The 19,879-nt window shown below is 48.4% G+C and overlaps 1 protein-coding gene across 3 annotated transcripts in view; it reads left to right on the top strand.

Annotated features, from left to right (window-relative positions):
* Nucleotides 1-19,879, top strand: part of PNPLA1 (patatin like phospholipase domain containing 1) — a 48,981-nt gene that overhangs the window by 13,243 nt on the left and 15,859 nt on the right. For all 3 annotated transcript variants that reach the window (XM_009205011.3, XM_009205014.3, XM_031667066.1), the window contains exons 2-5: nt 12,619-12,851; nt 14,669-14,734; nt 15,804-16,013; nt 16,979-17,039. In XM_009205011.3, coding sequence (XP_009203275.2) covers nt 12,619-12,851; nt 14,669-14,734; nt 15,804-16,013; nt 16,979-17,039 — 570 coding nt within the window. The remainder of the gene's footprint in view (nt 1-12,618; nt 12,852-14,668; nt 14,735-15,803; nt 16,014-16,978; nt 17,040-19,879) is intronic.

Genomic DNA, 19,879 nt, shown 5'->3' on the forward strand with positions numbered 1-19,879 from the left:
CCCCTTTCAGAGAGAAAACCTTCTCCCCAGACACCATCCCATTTTACCCCACTCCATCTCTCTTTTCCATGATGTCCAGTTTGCCCATAAAATCTGTCCACCTATTCTAGCATTTGATGTTGTACAGTCTTAACTGTTACAGATACGGTGTCTCATTTCATCCACTAGGTTGGCTGAGCAAGCTGAGATCTTGTGGGTCCTATGGCTCCCACAAACTGCTCATAAAACAAGAGCTCCTTGATAACGTCCTGGTGTTTGCTGGCTATTGGCCAGTGTGACACTGAATGTGTCTTTGCAATTTGTATTTTGTAGTTTCCCTGGCTCTTGGATGATTTTCTGTAGTTATGGATATGGATAATGCTAGGATATTACAGTGTCAAGGTCAGCAAGTCCAACTCCCTCATTTTACAGGTAATTGTATTTAGACCCTGGGAGAGAAAGTGACTAGTTGGAGACAGACCTCACTTAGGTCAATAGTTTCCAAACTGTGTTCCAGGGATCCGTAGGGTTCTGCAGATGGGGAGGAAAAGCAGGGGACAGACACGTCTGAAGCCCTGGCTGCACTAGTACAGCCCTGCTGTTGTCCATCTCATACATGGGGGATCTTTCTAAAATTATATTTGAAGAAAATCTTTCAGTAATTTCTTTTAAAGTTTGAGAATTGCTGTTTGAGCCTGGTTCCCACAAGATGCAGACAAGGAGGTTGAGGATCAGATTTTGGCTGAATTACGGTGATGAAATAGATGATTCATTAGCTCATTCATTCTAGGTCCTGGGGATCTGGCAGTGAACAAAGCAGTGGATGTCCACCCTCATGAAACTGACATTCTCTTGGTGAAATTAAACCATAGAAAATTAAACATATAAAAAAGGCCAGCATGCGTGCTCAAAGGAGAAGATAAAGCAGGGAAAGGATGGGAGAATGACACAAGGGCACAGTGTTGGGTGGGCTGGCCTGCGAAGGCCCCTCTGAGGTGGATGAAGCTAGGAGAGAGCCACGTGCACTGAGGGAAGAGAGTTCCAGGCTGAGAGATCTGCAGGGGTAGTTACCCTCCGGTGCAAACATGCTTGTGTTCTCAGAAAGGGAGGTGGCTTGTCCCTCTGGACAGGAAACAGGCTTCAAAGGGATCTTGCAAAACACATCAGAGATCCAGAGGAGCTGTATGTTTTGCCCCCTGCCCCGCAAATGTGTGCACAACAGGACCCAGCACAACTCCTCCCGTGGAGACAGAGCACTGGAGAAGTATTTTGATTGGCCTCCCACACCCAGGCCAGTGCTACCTTTGGCAGCTCCTGCCCGTCCAGTAGCTGAAATTCTCCTGGGGTCCTGGAGCTGAGGCTGGCTGGTTATTGTCATTGATAGGTGGCTCAAGGTGTATTCTGGTCCACTGGGACTGGCACTGGGCTTCCTCTGTGAGAACCTTGCTTTAGTAACTCGTTTCCTTGGTCACTCATGCACCCATCTTTGTCACCAGTTGAGGAATGAGACATGGTCAGGATTGGTGGAGAATACAGTTCCCAGAAAGGAGGAGGGCTGGGGCTGAACTTCCAACTCTGCCCCTGAGTTCCGTGGGTTTTTGGCTGGCCAGGGACCCATCTTGCCCTTGGTTTTGCCATCTGTAACTTGGATAATTGGAAACACATCTCTTGGACATTATAGTGAAAGACAAAAGAAGTCATGGATGCATTCCTGGCCCAGTGCTTGGCAAATATTAGTCACAAAATAAGTCTTTGAAGAATGAATGTTGAATGAATGGATGAATAGGTGAAAAGAAAATTACCTTGAAATAGAAAAGCATAGCTAAAGCAGCACTTTCCAAACTCAAGAATGTCCCAGAGAACGAATTAAACCTTATTAAAACAAACAGGCCGGGTGCGGTGGCTCACGCCTGTAATGCCAGCACTTTGGAAGACAGAGGCAGGCGGATCACGAGTTCAGGAGATCAAGACCATCCCAGCCAACATGGTGAAACCCCGTCTCTACTAAAATACAAAAATTAGCATGGTGGCATGTGTCTGTAGTCCTAGCTACTTGGGAAGCTGAGGCAGGAGAAATGCTCGAACCCAGGAGGCGGAGGTTGCAGTGAGCCAAGATTGTACCACTGCACTCCAGCCTGGCGACACAGTGAGACTCCGTCTCAAAAAGAAAAAACAAAAAACAAACAAAAACAAAGATGACTGGAATCCAGCCTGGTCTAAGCAATGTTTTTCATGGTAATCGTGAGCTCATCTGCACAAGGACTTGGTTTTTCTGCGGGAATTCTGTGTGGCCCCAGCAGTGGAAGGACCCATCTCAGCTAGTCTGCACTGGCTCTGGCCAAACACCCTAGGATTATTGCTGACTTGGGAACACTTTTCATGTTAATTACTCTGTAGGTTGTATCAATTCAAGCTCTAAACCATATGTAATACAGATTTGGGTCTTCCATTTTTATGGGAAACTGTTTTTTCACCCAGATCCCTGTGCAGACACAAGCCACTGGCACCTCGCAATAGCCCAGCAGCCTTTGGAGGGTCCTAGCTTTAAGCAGAGGTCTCAGTTCACCCAGCCCAAGAATGCAGTCCCTGTCCCTGACAGTTTCTGGTCTGGTAACAGTCCCCGCAGTTACCACATCATCAGCTTTCCTTCTCATGTCACTGACTTTCAGTTCCCTCTTCATTTCTTCCTTTCTCGTGAGTTCAACCATGTCTTACAACTTTGTTTTATATTTTATTTAATATTGCACTTTTTATTGTTATTGTTGTTGTTTTTGTTGTTTGAGACAGGGTCTCTGTCACCTACGCTGGAGTGCAGAGGCGCCATCATAGTCACTGTAACCTCGAATTCCTGGGCTCAAGCGATCCTCCTGCTTCAGCCTCCTGAGTAGTTGGGACTATAAGCACGTGCCACCATGTCTGGCTAATTTTTAAATTTTTTTGTAGAGACAGGGTCTCACTATGTTACCCACACTGGTCTTGAACTCCTGGCCTCAATCGATCTGCCTGCCTCCGGCTCCCACAGTGCTGGGATTACAGGCATGAGCCAAAGCACCTGATCTCTTGTTTCTGAAGCTGGAGAGGTTCCTCTTTAGCTCAGCCCACCGTACTACTGGAGCTGGAAGTTCCTTAAGACCTGAATGAGAACCTCCATTTTTTTCCTGTTGCAGGTATGTAGGTGAGTGTGAGTGGGTGTGTACGTGTATATGTTGCCCAGATGTAACTTGGATTTCAGTCCTGGCTGCTGGGGACACTTTCAGAATCAAAATGTCTTCATTAAAAATCACTCCAAAAATTAGTTATCTGAGATGGCAGTGTTTTCTCTAAAAAGGTATTCTGCTCAAATTCACATCCTAGTGTCTTTCGAATAACAGCTATTTACCAAGCACTTAGAATGTGCCAGGTCCCGTGCTAAGTGCTTCATATGCATCATTTACTCTAATCCCCTCACAACCCTATGAAGCGATACTATATTTATATTCACTTTACAAATGAGGAAACAGGGATTTAGAGAGATTAGATAATTTTCCCAGGTTTATACAACAGAGCCAAGACTGGTATTTCTCTAAATGTCTACATTCTACATCCTCTCTAATCATGATTTCAGAAATTGCTTTGCAAGCAACATGACAGTTTTCTTGTTACACTCCATGGGTCAAGCAATTATTTATACATTGGTTAAGAAAGTGAGATCAGGCCGGGTGCAGTGGCTCATGCCTGTAATCCCAGCACTTTGGGAGGCCAAGGCAAGTGGATCACCTGAGGTCAGGAGTTTGAGACTAGCCTGGCCAACATGGTGAAACCCTGTCTCTACTAAAAATACAAAAAATTAGCCAGGCGTGGTGGCAGGCACCTGTAATCCCAGCTACTCAGGAGGCTGAGGCAGGAGAATCACTTGAACCCAGGAGGTGGGGAGGTTGCAGTGAGCCAAAATCGTGCCATTGCCCTCCAGCCTGGGCAATAAAAGAGAAACTCTGTTTCAAAAAAAAAAAAAGAAAGAAAAAAGAAAGAAAGTGAGATCGAATGGCATGACAAATACAAAAGGACTTTTTATACAATATTATGGAGATGGTGTCATTGTGTAGTTGTTGTAACTCCCACTACCATGTTGGACCCAGTATCTTCCATCTCACTCAAAGGAACTTATGCTTTACATGTTTAAACCTCTCCATCCAAATGGGTGAAGATTCATTTTCCCCAAACAATCCCTTGGACTTTTTAGTAGAAGAATGTTGAATGGAAGATCTGGTAAAGCTCTGAATGTGTTCGTTACGCAGTAGAAACATCTATTTGGAAAACAACTCACGTAGGTGACATATGTTAATCCATCCCCCTGGTATCAGAAGGTGCTAACTGAGCCCCTGTGAGCGCAAGACACTGTATCCCCAACAGCCTTGCTTCATCTGTGTGTATGTGTATGTGTTATTTAATTTAATTTAATTTTTTTGAGACAAGAGTCTAGCTCTGTCACCCAGGCTGGAGTACAGTGGCAAGATCTCAGCTCACTGAAACCTCTACCTCCCAGGTTCAAGCAATTCTCCTGCCTCAGCCTTCTGAGTAGCTGAGATTACAAGTGCCCACCACCACGCCCGGCTAATTTTTGTGTTTTTATTTGAGACGGAGTCTCACTCTGTCGCCCAGGCTGGAGTGCAGTGGCGCAATCTCCACTCACTGCAAGCTCCGCGCCCTGGGTTCACGCCATTCTCCTGCCTCAGCCTCCCATGGAGCTGGGACTACAGGCACCCGCCACCGCACCGGCTAATTTTTTGTATTTTTTTTTTTTTAGTAGAGATGGGGTTTCACAGTGTTAGCCAGGATGGTCGATCTGTGTTTTTAAAAATTTTAATAATAAACTTTTTATTTTGGAATAATGTCAGCTTCACAGAAAAGTTGCTAAAATAGTACAGAGTTCTGCATATCCTTCACCCAGTCTCCCCTAATGTTAACATCTTACATAACCATGGTCCATTTGCCAACACTAAGACACTAATATTGGTACATTCCTATTAACTATACTGCAGACTTATTAGAATGTCACCAGTTTTTCTACTAATGTCTCTTTTCTGTCCCAGAATCCAATCCAGGATTCCACACTGCATTTGGTGGATCCATTTTTAAACCCACTCACTTAGTATTAAAATAGCATTGTTTTATTTGCTTCACTTTGGGCTCAAATTCAAGAAAGACAGTTGAGCTCTTTTTCCAATTCTAGGGGGAAGACAGCCAAACAAATGGTAAATAAACCTCCAGACTTTTTTGGTTCCCCTGAGTTAGGAGTTCACCCTTGAATCCTGTGGGTAACCCAACTCTGTAATCATGAAATCAGCACGTAAGGAAGAATCTCCTCAGTTGGGTGTGGTGATGCACCTGTAGCCCCAGCTACTCAGGAGGCTGAGGCAGGAGGATCACTTGAGCCCAGGAGTTCAAGTCCAGCCTGGGCAATGTAGTGAGACCCTAACTCTAAAAAAATTAAGAAAGAAAAAACAGAAAAAGAAAGAATCTCCTGCTATGCCCTAACTCAGAGTCTAGTATGTATCTAACTTGTGGGAGCACAAGTTAGAAGCAGAGTTGATAGAGCACACTGCCTGTGGTTTGCCCTGTCAGACCTCAAGTCCAGCTGAGTCTTAAGACTAGGGGGTGACTCAGTTCACAGCTGTGGCATCATCCCAGTGTCCCCCTTGGTAGTGCAGGGAGAGTCTATAGGGCAGGAGAGGCCACAGCCTAGATGGGAGGCAGTATTAATTTCTACCTTGGAGCAGGACCCCAAAAGGACTTCTGGGTCCACCAAAGAAAACAGAGAAAAGAGCAGGGGTAATGGCCCTGAATACATGATCATTTCCAGGGAACTTTCTAGATGCATTCCCTCTCTGCCTGTTTCACCTCAGGGTGATCAGTAAGAACCTGCAGTGGGATGTTGGAGGTTGTGCCTGAATTCTCGGGGGAAAAGCTCATAGTGGGCTGAGGGCTGAGGCCCCAGGCCCTCTACCTGAGGGCAAGCAAAGAGTCCTGTGGACACTGCTAGGAGCATAGGTGATGAATCAGCAGAAGACACTTCTGTTTCCATGACAACCGGATATAAGCCAGTCTGAACTTTTAAATCCAATTGTTTAGTAAACTCTTAGCGTTAGAAGAAGGTCTATGTGGAGGATTGTTATTATCCATTAAAAACATTGTTTTGTTTGGTTTGATTTGAAGTGCTAAATAGGTCACAGTTGTTTTGCTGTTGGCAAAAGCCTATAATGCATTCAGGACAGAGAGAAAAATGTGAGTTTTCACATACATTCTCGTTCTATTTCTGCAAACAAACTGTGTGACCTAGGTCCCAGGGTATGTCCTTCCTTTATCCATCCATCCATCTAACCAAACATCCAACCATCCATCCACTCATCCATCCATCCGGCTGATATTTATGAGCCTCACCTTTTTCCTGGGCAGGATTTCTTACCTGTAAAATGTGACAATTCGTTGGGACTCCTATTTCTGACCTAGGATCCCAGAATCTTAGGAGTCTCAGGGCAGTGTTTTGGGGGCTACCTTCCTAGGGAGGGTGGGGTGATGGGACAGAGTCTCAGAACAGCCTCAACCCAGAATAGCCACATTTTTTGTTGTTTTATATATTGGGTTTCCACTTAGGATTTCTTTTGAACAAAGGCTCCCTAACTGAAAACTCACTGCCCCAAAGGGTCTCTGTAAACCTTCCAGTAGTGACACTGTAGCTTCAAGCCAAACTGTTTTTCAATCAATACCCCTGCAGTGTAGGGCACAGAAATAAAATGGTAAATAAACCAGGGTCACTGCTCCTCGGAGGCTGGCTGTCACTGTGAAAATAAACTGAGATAATAGGTGGGAAAGCCTGCTTAGGGAAACGATTGTTATTAAGATGATAACAATTATTATTATTACGTTGGGGTCGGGTATTCAAGATATACCCACAGGAAAATGCAGATTACAATTCAGTCTGCAATTAGGGACCAGATAGGAGCAGCCAGTTCTCAGGTGCTCCATGCTGGGATTCTGAGCATTCGTCGGCGCCTCCCCAGGGACTGCTGCGCCCCCCGCTCCCCGCGCGCCCACCACGCACGCTGCTCTGGGAGCAGGGCCGGCGGCGGCGCCTCGCAGTGATTGGCTGAACCGGAGGTTGTTGCTAGGCTACCAGTGCGCCCTGAGCCTGGGGCCCCGCAGTCCCATCCTCTGTGGCTGATCCATCCCTCACTGCAGACCTAATTCCGGCCCCCTGTGAACGGCATCCTCAGCAGCTTAAATTATCAGCCCCAAGAGCCCGTCTTTCTATGATTTTTCATTTAGCAAGAGGTCACGTGGAGATGGGGAAGAAAAGCCTTCTGTTTTCATCCTCTGGGTCATCTTGAATAGCGACTTCTCTCTCTGGGTCTCAGTATCCCGCTTCAGGTTCTGGAGTTCGTTCATTTATCCATTATTCATGCCTGCGTGCATGTTTCTTAAGTGCCGACCGTATTCCAGGCACTATATTGAGTGCTAGGGACAAAGGAATGAACAAGACAGAGACCATCCTTGCCCTCGTGTAGGGGGGAACATTATCCACCTAAACAAATAAACGCATGTACAATTATCCCTTTTCTTCCCCTTTGATGATTTTTCTAGCCCTTCTTTCCCCCTACTATATCTGTAGGATCCCCCAAGTTGATAGGAGAGGGAGTGTTCTCCCAGTCAGGCCTACACTATTCTGAAACTGGGGCGCACCCTCTCGCTCCACGCTCGTATTTTGCTCTTTTGATTCCACACTTGAGCCTGACCACAGCTTGATAAGGATGTGGGGGCCGGGATCACTGTCTTCTGTTCAGATGAGTAGGCTGAGAGTCCGGAACATCCAAACGCCTTGTCACATAAGGAATGATTGCCATACCCAATGTTTGAGCATTTACTGTGTGCAGGCACTTTAAAAGCTGTCTGCCTCTTCATAATCCAGTAAGGTAGGTATTCTTAGACTAATTTTACAAGCAACAAAGTTGAGGATGAAAGATGTTATTTAAGTGGCCAGTGATGATCTGGATAGCATGTGGTGAAGCTGGGATTTGAACCAAATCTGCCTGGCTCCAAAGCCTAAGCTCTTTCCAAGAAATGGATGTGGTCACGGAAAGACTCTTTGATCAGCTGGGCACAGTGGCTCATGCCTGTAACCCCCGCACTTTGGGAGGCTGAGGTGGGAGGATACTTTGAGGAGCCTGGGCAACAGAGTGAGACCCTGTCTCTAAAAAAAAATTTAAATCAAATTAAAAAAAGAAAGACTCTCCCAGTGGCTGAAACTTGGAAATATAGCTTCCAAGTGCCCTTCAAAAATCTCCCGGTCTCAACATCTTTTTACATTTTATTTTTTAGAGGCAGGGTCTCACTCTGTCATCCAGGTTGGAGTGCAGTGGTGCAATCATGGCTCACTGCAGCCTTCACCTCCCGGACTCAAGTGATCTTCCCACCTCAGCCTCCTAAGTAGCTGGGATGACAGCAGCATGCATGCCACCATGCCTGGCTAATTTTATTATTATTATTTTTATTTTTTGTAGAGACAGGGGTCTTGCTATGTTGCCAGAGCTGGTCTCAAACTCCTGGGCTCAAGCGATCCTCCCATCTCATCTTCCCAATGTGCTGGGATTACAGGCATGAACCACCACACCCAGCATTGACCCAGCATCTTATTTACTTATTTTTCTTGGCACGTTAGACTCATAAAACCTGGTGAGCTGACCACACTGATCAATATTGTTAACTCTGCTGTCTACCCATCTATCTGGGATGATCATGCCTTCAAGCTTTTATTGGGTAATTAAGTCAAGTAGCTCTTCCTTGGGGGCATCTCCATTGCTCTCAGGTTTTTGTATTCCTTTGTTCACATACTGAGAGGCTTGATGGGCACAGATTATGGCCCATCTCTGCCCTGGAGGAATTTCCAGCCCTCAGGGGAGGTTTCTGAAGACCTTCCTATGGGCAAAGCTCAGTGATAGGCTATTGTGAGAGGAGGAGGAGAACCAGATTTGCCCTCAGAGAAACCCCTCCTCTGAGCAGAAGTGGATGTGCCTAGGGATGGGCTGAGGAGTGGGAACAGTCAACCTTGAGTACCCTGATCAGGACACATTGGGTCTGCGGTGCTGCTTCTAATAACCTTGCTGTGGTTAGTATGGGACTCTGTGTCTCAGAGCCTGGCAGCATGCAGCTCGGAAGGAGGCCTTTAAACGGGAGAAAGTGCTGGAAAATATGGTAATACATAAAGAAGTAAGCTAAATTTATCCCCTCTCTCAGCACCCAGCAATTGCTGTGCTTAACACTTAACTTTCTACCAGCATAGATTTGTTTAACCAGATTAGTTGCTGGGTGAGAGAGAAAGGAGAGAGATAGACAGAGACAGAGACAAAGAGAGACACAGAGAAAGACAGAGTTTGAAGACAGACAGGAACACGCACACATACACCCCCCCCCCACACACACACACACCTGGAGAGAACTAAGAAGATGCAGAGCTAACAGTATCTTTTGGTGTGTGGCTTCAGCCAGCAGCAGCAGAGCTAGACTGAGAGAATCAGACAACTTCCTGCCCTCTTCCTCCCAGGCTACATGACTGGCTAGAGCATTGCTAATTTCCAGATAGCACCATTTTCAGATGTCAGTACTTTGGAATGTCGACACTGTTTCCATTATTTTGTCCCATGTTTTGTTCCTGTCACCCACTCCCACCACTGAATAGGTGAGTTGACTGTAGATGAATAATATACTAAAGCCACCATTAAAGTAAACATTATAAGACTTTAAATATGCATGCCTTTGACCTAGCATTCTCACTTCTAGGAATTTATCCTAAGGAAAATAAGTATATGGATAAAGAAGTTAGCATGAGATTGTTCATTGCATCATTTATTTAGAAAAGCAATGAAACAAACTAAATAGCTAACCACTCTTGGTTTCCTGATCAATAAATAATGGTATAACCTTACAACAGTTTTCCATACTGCTTTTAATATTAGAGTATAGGCTGGGTGCAGTGGTTCATGCCTATAATCCCAGCACTTTGGGAGACCAAAGTGGAAGGATTGTTTGAGACCAGGAGTTCAAGACCAGCCTGGGCAACATAATGAGACCCTATTTTTACAAAAATAAAAAAGTTAGCTGGGTATGGTGGCACATGCCTGTAATCTCAGCTACTCAGGAGGCTGAGGTGAGAGGATTGCTTGAGCCAGGCATTCCAGGGTGCAGTGAGCTATCATGGTGTCCAGCTTGGGTGACAGAACAAAACCTTATTTGAAAAAACAAATTGGGTTATAAATGAATATTTGTTGACCTGGAAAAACATTCACAACAGATTAAGTGAAAGAAGCAAATTACAAATAGTATGTATTGTATGACCCTTTATAAGTATGAATAAAAATAAAATATATAGTTTAAGGAGACAGACCAAATGTTAGTCACTAGGAGGAGGGATTCCAAGACATTTTAATTTTTTTCTGCTTATCTGCATTTTTAAAAGTTTTTCCATAATGAGCATGTCTGAGTTTTGTAATAAGAACAAATTTCCTTGCTTCCCTCCCAGGGGTGGCTTCTGCTGGGAGATCAGGCGTTCCTGGCTCCCAGGCATCATGGGAAAAGCCATTGACCCTTGCAAGGTGTTAAGCTGCTCACTAAGAATTCCCTGCCCCGGCTTGACTCCCCATCCCGGCTGGTCTTATGGGCGAGACCTCAGTGATCCAACACCTTGGTATCCAAATGAGCAGTTGCTGTATCACCTGTGAGTGAGTTAGCCTCTGCCCTCCCTTGAGGGCAGACACTGTTTACCACTGTTGGCACATGGTAAGTCTAACCTTACTAAAACTGTAGGGCCTTTCTGCCTCCCAGGATCACCCTCCCCTGTAGGAGGGTAACAGCTATCATGCTCCATTGCTCAGGGCGGTCCCTACTACACATAAGCAGGTGTAATTCCGAAGGTTGGAAAAAAAAAAAGGCTGTCACCATGGCAACCCAGGCTTGCGCAGCCTCTTCATTCCTGAGATCAGTCCAAATCCCAGGGAAAGAAGGTGGGGTATGGAGTCAGAAAAATCACTGCCTGGCTGCCTGACCTCAGGCAAGACACTTAGCTTTTCTCTGTGTGAGTTTCTGCATCTGTAAAATGGTGCTGAAGCTTCTTATCTTACCTCCAGGACTGGGGTGAATAATCTGTAAACTGTAAAATACAAGAGGAGTAGGGCATCCTTAGTTTTGGCTTGTCCCCAAATTGCCATGTGACTTTGGGCAAATCACTTAACCGCTCTGTGTCTCAGCTGCTCTGTTTATAAATAGGCGAGTAAGGCACACTGATTACTTCCCAGATGTATTGCGAGGTGCCTGTGAGAATCCCATAATCTCAAAACTGGAAGGAATCTCAGCCCTACCACTCATGCAGGAATCTTTTTGATAAACTCTCTAACAGAGGTACTTATCCAGCCTCTGCCTGGTTACCTCCCATGGCGAAAACTCATGGCCACACAGCTTCCCTTGTAGCCATTGCTACATGACACTAACTATAAGAAAGTTCTTCACTATAGCGTATTATAGCATGTTTTACAAATAAATGTTTGTTTAAAAAACTTAGCAATCCTTTCCAGAGCTATCTTCACTCCTGATTTTCCCAAAGGCTTGCACAGGGTAGAGATGAGCAGTGGTCAGCAAAAAGCAGGTGTGGGCTCAGCTCCAGAAGAAGCTTTTGGCTTAGCGTAGTAGAAGGAGCCCAGGCTCTGGGGTCACACAACCTAGGTTGAAATGCTAACTTTATCCACTTACTAACTGGCTGACGCTGACCCTGGGAAAGTTATATTACCTATCTGAGCCTCAGTTTCCTGATCAGTAAAAGGAAGATAGAACTACCTACCTCCCAGTATTGTTGTGGGAATTAAGCAAGATATCACTTCTTATTAAGCTGACAACACAGACTTCCCTGGTGGGATTCTGGGGACTTGGGGTGGGGAACATTACACCCTCTTCTGCCACCCTGAATAGCACATCTGCCCTCTGAGCACAAGGCACAGGCGAGCCTTACATACTCCATATCTCAGGGTCATCTCCCTCTCAGACCTGGACCAGGGCCATAAAGGAAAGATGACGTAATGGTTTCAAGACAAAGTTCACCTCCTCCACGTGATTCACCAGCCCAAGGCCAGCACCCCCTCCCTGCCCACCAACTCAATGGGCACTAAGCAAGTATCCCAGGGCATCACTTGGGAACAGCTTCCAACTGCACCAGTGTTTTCATAGGAATCTCATACAGGATCCCAGAACTGTGGTCTGGCAGTGGACTTCCAGGCAGAGTGACAAGAAGTTGAGGAAAGCTATTTGGGGTTGGGGTAAAGTGTTCCTTTAGCTGTTGATAAGAAGGTGTCTGTCACGTAGCGACTCCTGGACAAAGGTCAGGACGCCTGGGTCCAGCTCCACCATCGCCTAGCTCTGCGCTCTCTGGAGCCAGCGACTTCCTTCCTCAGTGTCTTGCTTTCCTCATGTGCGGGACAGCAGGCCGATTCCTGGGGCTTTCCCAGCTCCCGAATTCTAGGTTTCCCCATTTGTTGGATGAGTTGGAGAAACCACCCTAGACCTCCCTTGGCCCCTGGCCACTGGGTGGCGCCGACCACCCCCTCTTCTCTGCTTCCTTCGCAGATGAGTACCTCAGAGTCCTCAATGTGGGTGTGGCCGAGGTGAAGAAATCCTTCCTGGGGCCCTTGTCCCCGTCCTGCAAGATGGTACAGATGATGAGGCAGTTTCTGTACCGGGTCCTGCCCGAGGACTCCTACAAGGTCACCACGGGAAAGCTCCATGTGAGCCTCACCCGCTTCACGGACGGGGAGAGTGTGGTGGTTTCAGAGTTCACGTCCAAGGAGGAGCTCATTGAGGCAAGGGGGCTGTGCTGGGAGGGAGGGAGGGCCAAAGAGGGGGCATGGGTGGGCTGCTCCTGCTCTCTCTCCACCACCCAGCCCGATGCCTCACCCATCTGCCTCACTTCCCTAGTCCTTCCCTTGCTTCATGCCCCCAGTGTCTCCCTGTGCAAGGTGCAGTGTTAGATGAGATGGACACAGAAGCCCAGGACAAACCAGGCTTGACCACCACCCTCAATGCTTCGGCCTTCACGTCCGTCCTGTCCGGCCCTCTGTGCTAAGCCTGAAGCTTCCCAGAGGCCCAGGTGTGACCTGCAGAGGGCCCGGGGCTCTTTCAGGACCTTCCAGGCTGGGCTGCCCTGCGTCCTCTCTGAATTACTCACAGTTTGTGAGAACAGTCAGGGGAGATGGGCCCCCATGCCCCCTTTCTGCCCCCTCACTTCCAGTGGCCCTTGATAAGGGATTGAATTGCTACCAAATCAGTTATCACTTAGAAAAGTGCATGCTAGGCCAGGCGCGGTGGCTCAAGCCTGTAATCCCAGCACTTTGGGAGGCCGAGACGGGCGGATCACGAGGTCAGGAGATCGAGACCATCCTGGCTAACACGGTGAAACCCCGTCTCTACTAAAAAAATACAAAAAACTAGCCGGGCGAGGTGGCGGGCGCCTGTAGTCCCAGCTACTCGGGAGGCTGAGGCAGGAGAATGGCATGAACCCGGGAGGCAGAGCTTGCAGTGAGCTGAGATCCGGCCACTGCACTCCAGCCTGGGCCACAGAGCGAGACTCCGTCTCAAAAAAAAGAAAAGAAAAGAAAAGAAAAGAAAAGTGCATGCTAATCCTGAGTGCACTGCCCTAAGCTCATTAATATGAACTTTAGTTATGAACAATGATTGCTGGAGAGGGCTGCAGATAGGTCCCATTGTCTTTCGGGACAAAGGGGTCAAGCTGCATGGCCTCCACCCCACATCTCCACTCTCCTTCCTTCCCCACATACAGGGCCTTTGCCTCCCCATCTGCATCCCATACTGGCCTGGCAGTAATCCTGGGGATGAGGGATTAATAGGCAGTGTGCACGGACACCTCCTCCACTCCTCATGGCCCCCTGGGTTTATCAGCAGCCGGCTTTTCCAGATCTGCCTCCTCATGCCCACCCCCGTTCCGACTTCATCGCCCACTGCTGCAGTTTTCTCTCCCTGGCCCTCTCCCCCACCTTCCATTCCTACCATGCCAACCCTAGCAAACCACACACAAGCCAGACCTCTGGGCCTTCGTACCTGCCGCTCCCTCTGCCCGGGATCCCCTCCCTCCTTCCTACGCTGCTTCGCCTGCTGCTGAAACCCAGTCCCTCCTGCCAGGGCACTTGCCTTCATCCCCTCCGACCCTGCCTGCACCCCTCTTGTGGAGCCACAGTGCCCATGCTCACCTCCACCAAGCCCCTGTCACCCCACTGCACCGTCACCCACTTGCTCACTCCCCCCTGTAGGGCACTCCCAAGGGTGGGCCTCTCAGCCTCCTTTGCTGACACACATTAGTGGTTGTTGAATCCCACTGGATTCATGAAAGTTCAGCATCAGAAGGAACCCTGAAGCTATTGAGGACCCCCTCCCACTTTAATGCTGGGATGTCAGGGCCAGACGGACCAAGTAGGTTACCAAGGACCCCATTAGTGAGGACCAGGCCAGGAATTGAACTCGGAGCTTTGCTTCCCAATGCGGCACCTTCACTTAGGATTTAAGGAGGTCCGGCCTGGTGGTGATGGCCCAGCAGCTGACAGACGAGCCGTCCCCACCCCGCCCCCCGGGCCTCCGGCATCTCAGCCCTGTTCTCTCCATACAGGCCCTATACTGCAGCTGCTTCGTCCCCGTGTACTGCGGCCTCATCCCCCCGACTTACCGCGGTGTGGTGAGTGCTCCAGCATGGTGAGGGGTGAACCGGGATCCAGGGGACCTTGGGTCCCTGTGACTCACAACTGGGGGAGCAGGAGGGTGGTCTCAGAATGCAGTGGGAGGACCTAGAGTTGGAGAATTTCTCGTGTTGTTACTCAGAATTCCCAATGTAGATGGCTTTCTGGGTCTTTAAGATGAACTTCTCCAGCTGGGGTGGGCTCCTCTCTGGATCCGCCTACCCACTGCCAAGCCCGGCAAATCAAGGCTCCATAGGCTTGGCAGGCTTTCCCAGACTTCTCGGAACAGAGGAGGTGGACCCTGAAGCGCTGGGACCTGGAACCTCAAATGATGAGGATGTTTTCTGAGGCCCTTTAGGCCAGGGCCTTACAGACTTTAATGTGCCCGTGAATCACTCGGGGTCTCGTAAAACTACACAAGTTCTGATCCAGGCGATCTGCGGCAGGGCCTGAGGATCCGCCCCTAACCAGCCTCAGGTGCTGCCCATGCTGCTGGTGGGTGGGCCACACTCTGAGTAGTGATGGTCTAGCTCATGCCCCTTCCTCATTTTATATGCAGAGAAAGTTAGGGCCAGAGACTAGGATTCAGGTAGTAGATGGAGCCCATATTGCACGTCAGCCAGCCTGAGAGTTAGAGCCTCAGTATTTGTCATCCTTCATTCATAGGTGAGAAAACAGAAGCCCCAGAAAGGACGGGGCTCGTGGGTGAACAGGTGGTGGGGCTGTGGCAGAGGGGCACGTCTCCTGCTTTACCCAGAGTATGGGTCCCCTGCACACAGAGCCCTGGGAGCCCCAGTCTCAGCGCCACTAAGATAGTGGAGGGAGGATCAGTGCAGGACAGAGCACCAGGCTGGGAGTCCAGAGGCCAGTGCGGACTCACCAAGTGACCAGGGGCACACCACACACCCACCAGGACCTCCATCTCCAGGCTTATCCCGAAGGGTCTTCTGGACCTTCCTTGATGGGCCCTTGAAGCTGGTACCATGTCCCATGGGCCGTTTCGAGGTACTCCGAGTGGGGCTGAGAACTCTGGCCCCAGGTGAGCATTTCTCACTCTGTCCCACACAGAGGTACATTGATGGGGGCTTCACAGGCATGCAGCCCTGCGCCTTCTGGACTGACGCCATCACCATCTCCACCTTCAGTGGGCAGCAGGACATCTGTCCCCGGGACTGCCCCGCCATCTTCCACGACTTTCGCATGTTCAACTGCTCCTTCCAGTTCTCCCTGGAGAACATCGCCAGGATGACCCACGCATTGTTCCCCCCGGACCTGATGGTGAGAGGCAGGAGGGGTCTGGGGAGTAGGGGAAGGTACCAGGGACTAGGGGTGGGGTTAGAGAGCCACTGGGGCCCACTCAAGTTCCATCTGAGTCTCCTCCCCTCAAATGATCCCTTAAACTTCCTCCTAGACCTGCCTACTGGCCTTGCTTCTAACTAGCTATGTGACCTTGAACAAGTGCCTTAAGCTCTTCTGGCTTCAATATTCTCCCCTGTAAAGCGAGATGATGTCAGAAGTGCTGATAGAAATATTAACTGAACCCTTCCACTCAGACAGTTCACGTACCAAAGCAAGGGTCGGCAAACTGCAGCCCACGGGCCATATCCAGCCTATGGCTTGTTTTTGTACAGCCTGTGAGCTAAGAAAGGGGTTTCCATTTTTAGAGAGTTATGGGGGAAAAAAAGAAGAAAAAGAAAAAGAACATTAGGCAGAGACTGCATGTGGCCAGCAAAGCCCAAAATAAGTATTTACTATCTGGCCCTTTACAGAAAAGGCTTTGTGGGCAATACCTCATGTAATCCTCTAGCATCCTCTGTGACCAATATTATTGCTGTCCCCATTTTGTAGATGAAGAAATTGAGGCTGTGAGAGGTGAGAGCAACACAGCCAATAAGGGGCAGCCCAGAGACCTGAACTCAGGCTCCAAACTTTGCTCTTCATATGGCCCCAATGCACCTCATCTGGTTCTGCCATGAGCACCCAACACTTTCCCGCCCAGGGGAGGCTGAGGATCCACCATGAATAGTGTCACTCATGAACGCAGCATCACTGGGGCGTGTGACCAGGAATTGCTCCCCAATTCTTCTTAGTAGATAGTGAGGGATGGGACACTGGATGGGTACGTTTTGAAAAGTCCATCAAATAAAGTTCAAGAGCAATGGGAGTAGCAGCCCTGGGTCGGGGGAACTGTGGCTCCCTTCATCACCGCAGCCTTGGTTATTCTCCCGGTGCCCCGCCCCCAGATCCTGCACGATTACTACTACCGAGGGTACGAGGATGCAGTTTTGTACTTGAGGCGACTGAGTAAGTACCGGTGGGGCCCCAGGCAAGGGCAGTGTTGGAGGGTAGGGACAGTTCAAACAGTAGAAGGGCTGAGTGGAGGGGTATTCCCCCCAAATTTGTGACCTGGAGATGCCCTTCACCTGGGAGAGCTGGAAATGGGGGTGGGGATCTAACAGGCTGCATCACCCAGCCCAGACCGCTGGGTCTAGAAAATAGGATCTCCATGTAAAGGGGGCTTTGGGGTTAACTAAGGGCACAGTGTCTAGGACAGTTGTACATGTATGTTTATGAATGTAAAAACTCTATTTAGGAAATCCAGAGTTCAGATCTCCCTGGAGAATTCCATTTTCATGTCATTTCATTCTCTTCCACTTTATTCTCTTTCCAGTAAAATTGCATTATTAAGGTAGAACTGGATGTCACTAGTTTATATTTGCGTAAGACTCTGAGTGACCAGCAAATCACAGAGAAGAGCCTTTGCCCTGTGTAGGTTTGGAATGGTGGTCCCTCCACCTATATATTCTCTGTGCTTTATCAGGGTGGAAGAAACAATTCCAATGACATGTCTTTTATGTGCTAACTCCATGACAAACATCTTTGTTACAAGAAATGAACAAGACTGGATGTGGTGTCTCATGCCTGTAATCTCAGCACTTTAGGAAGCCAAGGCAGGAGGATCACTTGAGCCCAGGAATTTGAGACCAGCCTGGGCAATTGTGAGACTCCCATCTCTACAAGAAATTAAACAATTAACTGGGCATGGTGGCACATGCTTATAGCCCAAGCTACTTGAGGTCAAGGCGGCAGCAAGCCATGACTGCACCACTGCACTCCACTCTGGGCGACAGAGTGAGACCCTGTCTTTTTTTTTTTTTTTGAGAAGGAGTCTCGCTCTGTCGCCCAGGCTGGAGTGCAGTGGCCGGATCTCAGCTCACCACAAGCTCCGCCTCTTGGGTTTATGCCATTCTCCTGCCTCAGCCTCCCGAGTAGCTGGGACCCCGCCACCACACCCGGCTAGTTTTTTGTATTTTTGTAGTAGAGATGGGGTTTCACCGTGTTGTCCAGGATGGTCTCGATCTCCTGACCTCATGATCCACCCTTCTGGGCTTCCCAAAGTGCTGGGATTACAGGCAAGACCCTGTCTTTAAAAAAAGAAAGAAATCAACAAAAGCTTTGCCATATTTAGAATCAATTATTTTCAGAAAAAAGGATCACTAGATCAAAGGGTTTACCTAATGTTACATCAGAAGCATTTTCCTTGTTGCCACACGTCTTTGTGACTGTCTTTTTTGGCAGTTGTATAATATTCCATCATAGCTGTACAGAAAAATTTGCTTGATCATTCCTTTGAGTTTCCAAATGTTTGTGATTATGAGTAATTCTGTGGTAAACTTTTTGTGTATGTAGCTTTAAAAAATACTCTGTGGGTGAGATTAAGGGGTTGGATGAGATTTTCTTCCTAGGAGGTGTTCACTTATTTTTCCCTTCTTCAAAATTCCTTCCTGCTTCCCAAACTCCCCTTATCCTGTCTCTGCTTTCTCCTGGGTCCTTTCTCCCAACAAGGAGGGTGGACAGGCTGGACAGATAGGAGAGCAGGATGGAGAAAACCTGGGCTCTAGAGGCAAGTAGCTCTAGGCCCCCACCTCACCCATAGCTGTGTGACCTCCGGATAATCGCTTCCCCTCTCTAAGGCTTGGTTTCCTAATCTATGAAAAAGGGGGTTTAGATCCTAGCTCCTGACACCTACTAACTGTGTGATCTTGAGCAGGTAATTAATCTCCTGGGGCCTCAGTTTCCTCATCTGTAAAAGGGGCCTAATCATGGAACCTTATGGTTTTATTTCGAAGATTAAAGGAGCGAAGCCACAAGACCTTAGCACAATGCTCAAATAAATGGTAGCTCTCATGAGACGTGCTGAGTGCTAGCCACGGTCAGTCCAGCCTACTGCTGGGTGAAACCTGATGGTGGCACTTCAGGAATCCGCCCCCAAAATTGAGCCAGTATATGGATGGGGCAGGTTTCTTCCATGGCCCTGGAATCACTCCAAGTAGGAACAGATACAACTCCTAAGGGAGAAGTGGTCTCGTGCTGACTACCAACTATTTTTGCTTCCTCTTCCAATTTGCCAGCATACGGCACGGCTTTTTCAGCGCAGATTTCACCTCCACCACCTCAGTCCTCTTGGATTTGGTGGGAGTGGATTTTTCTCCCTGCATCAGATGTGAACAGGAACTACTGACACATACTGAGAAATTGCAGTTGGTCTCCAGAGCCACACCCTTATCCCTACCTGCCATCTGGGAACAGAAAATGGGAGTCCGCCTGGCCTCCCTCAGGCTGCCTTCTGGGTGGGGGGTCACCTCCAGTAGGAAACTACACCCCAAAAGGTGTCACCCTCCATTCCTTAGCTCACATTCTCACAACCTCTTTCTCCTCCCTCCCAAGGGAGGAGAATTAATTATTCCTGCTGCCAGGCAAGCCACTCTCTCTACACTCGGCCCATCCTGGCAGCGGCCTCCTGCCAAAGGGAAGGGCAGTGCACGCAGGCATGCTTGAAAATCCGCATTCCCCACACAGATGTATGAACGTGGGTGCTGAGTGAGGTTGGAGCTCAGAGGATGCCATGTCTAAAATATCCATCCGGCATTCAGGCATGCCTGGCCAAACCTCTTTTCCGCCTTCCTCCCCGACTCCCTTCTTCCCTCTCACAGTTTGGTAAGTGTCTCCCTCTCTGTACACACACACACACACACACACACACACACACACCCCTGTGAAACCATCACCACAATTAAGATAGTGAATAATTCGTCATCCCCAAAATTTCCTCATGCCCTTTCATGATCCCTCCCACCTTCCCT

The sequence above is a fragment of the Papio anubis genome, chromosome 6, assembly GCF_008728515.1.
Source record: "Papio anubis isolate 15944 chromosome 6, Panubis1.0, whole genome shotgun sequence".
NCBI lineage: Eukaryota > Metazoa > Chordata > Mammalia > Primates > Cercopithecidae > Papio > Papio anubis.